Source organism: Anoplolepis gracilipes, chromosome 11, assembly GCF_047496725.1.
Source record: "Anoplolepis gracilipes chromosome 11, ASM4749672v1, whole genome shotgun sequence".
Classification (NCBI taxonomy): Eukaryota; Metazoa; Arthropoda; class Insecta; order Hymenoptera; family Formicidae; genus Anoplolepis; species Anoplolepis gracilipes.
In genome coordinates, this window is record NC_132980.1 from 5,073,826 (window position 1) to 5,079,259 (window position 5,434).

Sequence of the window (5,434 nt, forward strand, 5' to 3'; positions counted from 1 at the left end):
GTTTAACTAGCAACAATTTCAGTTAATGTTTTGTTTTTGAGTTAAATTAAATTTATGTGGAAATTGAGCTTTTGTTTTAAATAGTTGTTTAAATGTTTTAAATTGTTTTAAATAGATGAGACCTATTATTAGATTTTTGATTATAAAATTTCGCTTTGCTGGCTTTATATCATTGGTGACAAAAAATTTGAATAAGGAAAAACTGAAAAGATAATACGCTGTTGGGATAATTAAAGGAATTAACATCCAATGTTAGAAATAATTAACATGTTACATAAACATTAAACAATATTAAAATATAATCATACTGCATAAATATTAAGAATAACATTTAAAAAATATTTGAATTAATATTTCAAAATAATAGTTTTATATTATTAAGTAACATTTTGGAAACATTTTTAAACATTATGTATAAGTTATACAACATTATATGTTTATAAAATGTACATATAATTAATATTTCAAAACATTGCCTATACATATATGTATATATGTATATTTAAATATATAGAGTGAGTTATTAAAAACTTCCTTCTAAGATATCTTCATAAATATTAATTTTACATAAAAATGGTTTATATAAAAATTGTTTAATCTAAAGGAGTAAAAAGATAAACGTTTTACTATTATTTTAATCTTGGATGTAATCTGAAACCTTGGATATGCTAAAATTACATGAAGGTCAATCTAGTTTTTTTTTAATGAAATTATCTTAATTTTTCTATATAAATTAATTTTATACAATACTATGTAAAAGTTATAAGGGTATGATAGTAAACAATAGAATAATTTATGAGATATATCATACTTTAATTTGAGGATCATAATTTTTAATAATTTCTCATATTAAACTATGAAATATGTCGTAAAATATTTATTTTTCAATTATTTTGCTTCAATATGTTTATGCACAAAATAATAAGAGAAAACTATTTGTGTAAAGAGAAAACGCATAGTTGTCTTAAAGAAAAAAAATTTGCAAGTAACAATTAAATATTTTTTCTTGTTAATATTATATATTAATGGATATCTATGTAGTTATATCATTTTTAATTGTAGAAGTAAATGACTCAATTATAGAAAATTGCCGCACTGTAAAAGCTGCAGTCATTTTATTACATTTAGTCATTCATGATATGCTTTAACATCAAACATGCGTTTATTATGTAAAATTTTAGATATAAACAAACTCGAATATAAGTCCGTATTCTTTCACCAACTGCGAGATCTTTTATTATTGGGCCTTCGTCTTATATACTTTTATATAAAAGTTGCTAAACAAGTAAATGAAGATTATCACGTTCATCGCGAAGAAATACGTCAAAATCTTCGATGATTGGCAATTCATGGCCAATGTTAGCATTAGATAGACTAATATTAGTGCAAATTGTAGCTGAAAATTATAAAAGAAAATTTATTAACTCTGATTTACGTAAGTAATGCTTTTAATAATGTTAACATTATAATAGATTCAACAGCATGTATATTAATTAAAGAAAATATTAGAAAAGAATAAAATAAAAAAATTATAAGTTAGAGATTAAAGTCGCTAGTATTTAATTATAAACAACGCGTTAATTAAAACGACTTGACTAGCCAAAATCATTCAATTTATTCACACGACGTTTCGTTTAAAAACTCATGCTGACATGACGTGTCTCGTTGTTTGTGTTTACCTCAAATTTAATAATCGTTGATTTTAACTAAGTGACATATTTAATTGTTCCATAATTAAATTCTACTTTTAAACATGTCTCATTGGATTCTTTCTTTTCTTTCTTAATTTACGTTTACACTTGAAAAGGACCACAACCATATGGTCGAAACATCGTGTGAATAAATTGAATGACTTTGGCTAGTCAGGTCGTTTTAATTAACCCGTTGTTTAAAAATAAAAAAATGTTCTAAAATATATAATACTATGAATCCTATTGTTATTAAAGACGTAATGATTTTATCGACAGATTGATAAAATAATAATAATGAGATGCAGAATAATTTTTAAAATTACTTTGACAATTTAATCAATATTTTAAGAGATATTTACCAGTTGAATCAAGGTCATATATTTGTTCCACAAGAGGTATTTTTTGTACTTGAAGCCAAGTGCCGCCATAAAATAATAACTGTATAATATAATGTGGCCTGTGGAACTTAAGAAACCTATAATAATACCTTGTTCGCCAGGTGATAATTTCAAGTAGCACCATGAGAAAGTGGCCATTATGGTGTGGTGATAAACATGAAAAAAAGTTACTTGGTATTGTTTCTTCCTCAGAACGAAGAATACCTTCAAAAACAGAATATTATATTAAAAATTTTATTTTCTTTATAAATTATTTTTTATTTTGTCTCAATATTTTCTTATATTTTTTTATGTTTTAATATATTATTTCATCAATATTCAATTGACATTTAATAATTTAATTTAAATGTTATTTTAATTTGTAACATTCAATAATTTTTATTGTGATTTTAATATAAAGTCGTGCGATTAAAGAAATTATATTTAATAAAGAGAATAAATAAATAAATTTTGAAAATATTTAACACACGCACAATAAAATTTTCATTAGGTATTTAGATGTGTTTATCTATGTAATTGAACATTCTAAACGGATTGGCTACGTCAAACGTTAATAAATTTAATACATTTCGAGATTCATGAATTGCACAAAACACTTTTAGCTTTTTAAAATTAATAAACAATTTGTTAGTTAAAGTAAAGATTTATAAAATGTAATTTAATCTCAAAATCATAAATATTATTTCATATAAAATTTTATTTCATATTATTATTTTTTATTTCATATAAAATTTCATATAGAACATGCACATTGTTTTTCCAAATGTCTTTGCAAAAACTTTGTGAATCCATTAATACATATTAAACTTAATTATTAATTTATTAGTTAATTTTATTTGTATATAATTATTTGTTTACCGTGTCCAGAAGTTCGATTACTTTTGCGAAGAAATACCAATATCCACCTTGTAATAACTATTCGTCGAAACATATACATAATATCGTTAAAAAATGTGTTTACTATTTACTGTAAATTGTTAAAATTTAATCCAATTTACAATTATTAAAAATTATGAAAATGCTTACCTCTAATTGTGCACGTTTGGCTTCTGCATCATGTAATGAATGAAAATTGCATGCATAAGGAAAGAGCAAATGTTTATATTCAATAATAAAACTAAATATCTGAAATCAACGAATAATTTTTAGAGATTATTTTGTATCAAATCTTACAATTTGTCACGCATTTAATGATAGAGATATGGAATCATAACTTTACCAAATATGTTAACCAGCTATTGAAGAGCACTTGAAACGCGTTATAAAAAATCATAACGGTTTTCAGCTGAAAAGCTGGTCTCTTTTCCATTATTTTTGGTCCAACCTTCAATACGAATATCAAATATGTGCTGATAATACATAACATAGGACCCGGAGACCCCATTAAAGGCCAGGTGTCTATTACTGTCATACAAGAAAATATAATTTGTTTATTTTTTATGAAAAGTTATAAAACACGTTGAAAATTTCTGATTAATAGCATCTGTGCAATATAAATAATTTGTTACATTTTATGAAATTTTGAAACCTTTTTAAAATAAATGAATTATTAAATTAGAAATATTTATTATTTTGATTATATATATGTATATATATGTATATGTATATGTATATATAATCGCACTAGACAACATTAATGTTTTCGTGACTATAAAAAGTGTTCTATGTTGTATAAATTAATATAAATAGAATAGATATAGATAATAATGAATAGATAAAAGAATTTCTATAAAGTTTCAAGAATTGATCGCATTTAATAAATTCATAGTACATTTACGTTATCTCGTTCAGCAGATTTTTCGTAAATAGAGGAATCTTTATTTCAAAATTGACTTTCTTTATAGTGTTAGTAAGCTCACCTTCAATATTGTTTAAAATTTCAGTATAATCGAACAGCTGTCGTATAAAATCAATCATGTCGGTGAAGTACTGTATCTGCTGTATACTATCCGAAATATGAATAAAAATGTACTTTTTTATGCGACATAAAACGTAAAAAAGTTTTTATGCTTATATTACAATTAGATTTTAAAACTTTTTTTTTCTTATCATTTTATATTTGTAAAATTAAAAAACCATGATAAAAATTAGAGTTCTTTCAATTTTTCTCTCTTCTACTAACAATAAGTACATAAGAATGACTTTAAAAGCATTTTTAAAAGTTATCCGAACTTACTCTTTCTCTCTTTCACGATTAACATATTCTTAATATAATAATTCCGCATGAAAGATAAAGATATTAAGTTTAATTACATTTTTGTATAATAAAAATTATCTTATTGTTAGTATATATTGTGTAGATTTTTTGAAAATTTTAATATTTTAAGCTTGCACTTTTTGTGTCGGTAAATATTTGTTCTTCATCTTAATTTTCCAATATGAATTTTACATCCATATTTAATTAAATATCTGTTTTTATCATACAACTCTGCGATTCGTAACATTATTATTACCGATATTATCACTAGTACAAAGGAAAAATTAATTTATTGTTATTTGTAACATTACACTTAACTTGTGAGAATTATAAATATTGAAATTGCAAATTCCCACTTTGTTAAAATTTGTACGAACATAAGAACAGGTAATATAAGTGCCTCGTAGATTTACACTCGCGTTTGCAACAGAGAATTCGAATTTTTTTGTAGAGTATTTACTCTCTTTGTTTAACGATGAGTTCTTACAAATATTTTGTAATTATTTTCACAAACTTTGGAATGTGGCAATTTATCGCGACATTCCCTTTAGATTGTTAAAATGAGTTAACGTTAAAATGAAAAAAGGGACAGAAAAGCCTTGACACAATTTATTTCGAGCGTCTCTCTCGCGATAAAAAAAGAGATATATATTACCAAAATTGATTGTTCTCTAGAGTTCACTGGTTTGACAAATGTATTCTCCGATGCCCGCCGCACTTGTCAATTATTGTTGCTTTCGATAATATAAGATGCCGAGAATGGTAAAGAGCGAAGAAGTAAATAAGTTAATAGAAGCAAAAAGTATACTCTATTTAATTTATCCACTCCAGATTAATAAAATGAAGAAAAGGAAGAAAGAAAGAAAATGTGGGAGACAATTATCCTTCTACGTAAAAACGGTCAAAAAAATAAAAATGGCAGTACACGTCGAAGAAAAGAAGGACACTGGAAGAGTTTGCGAAAATAGCTATGAAAATATATGCCACGCGTACACGTGAGTACTGCGTAATTTTTTATCGCAACACTTATAACAATTAATTAACTATTATGTCAATGTTACATATTTTTTTTATCTGTTAATATTATTTAATTGTTATAAGTGTTGCGATAAAAAATGGCGCAGTATTCACGTTTATGCGTGGCATAT

The 5,434-nt window shown here is 24.4% G+C and overlaps 1 protein-coding gene across 2 annotated transcripts; it reads right to left on the reverse strand.

Moving 5' to 3' along the window:
• Nucleotides 1–1,077: 1,077 nt before the first annotated feature.
• Nucleotides 1,078–5,224, reverse strand: LOC140671142 (very long chain fatty acid elongase 7-like). Of its 2 annotated transcripts, XM_072902275.1 has the most exons (7): nt 4,942–5,224; nt 3,949–4,038; nt 3,309–3,493; nt 3,116–3,214; nt 2,948–3,004; nt 2,051–2,293; nt 1,078–1,396 (listed from the first exon to the last, which is right to left on the reverse strand). In XM_072902275.1, exons 2-7 carry the CDS (start codon nt 4,004–4,006, stop codon nt 1,238–1,240), a joined length of 801 nt encoding a protein of 266 aa, XP_072758376.1. In that variant the 5' UTR covers nt 4,007–4,038; nt 4,942–5,224; the 3' UTR covers nt 1,078–1,237. The 2 variants fall into 2 exon arrangements, with proteins under 2 accessions (XP_072758376.1, XP_072758377.1); XM_072902276.1 differs by lacking the exon at nt 4,942–5,224 and having other exon boundaries at nt 3,309–3,413.
• Between the last annotated feature and the right edge of the window lie 210 nt (nt 5,225–5,434).

Bases quoted from the DNA above. Each gene is read 5' to 3' on its own strand.
- LOC140671142 (XM_072902275.1), bottom strand. From the start codon at position 4,006: ATGATTGATTTTATACGACAGCTGTTCGATTATACTGAAATTTTAAAC. The intron at 3,215-3,308 runs GTAAAGTTATGA...CGTTGATTTCAG, and splicing joins ATAGCTGGTTAACATATTTG to ATATTTAGTTTTATTATTGA. The intron at 1,397-2,050 runs GTAAATATCTCT...TATAATTTTCAG, and splicing joins ATATGACCTTGATTCAACTG to CTACAATTTGCACTAATATT.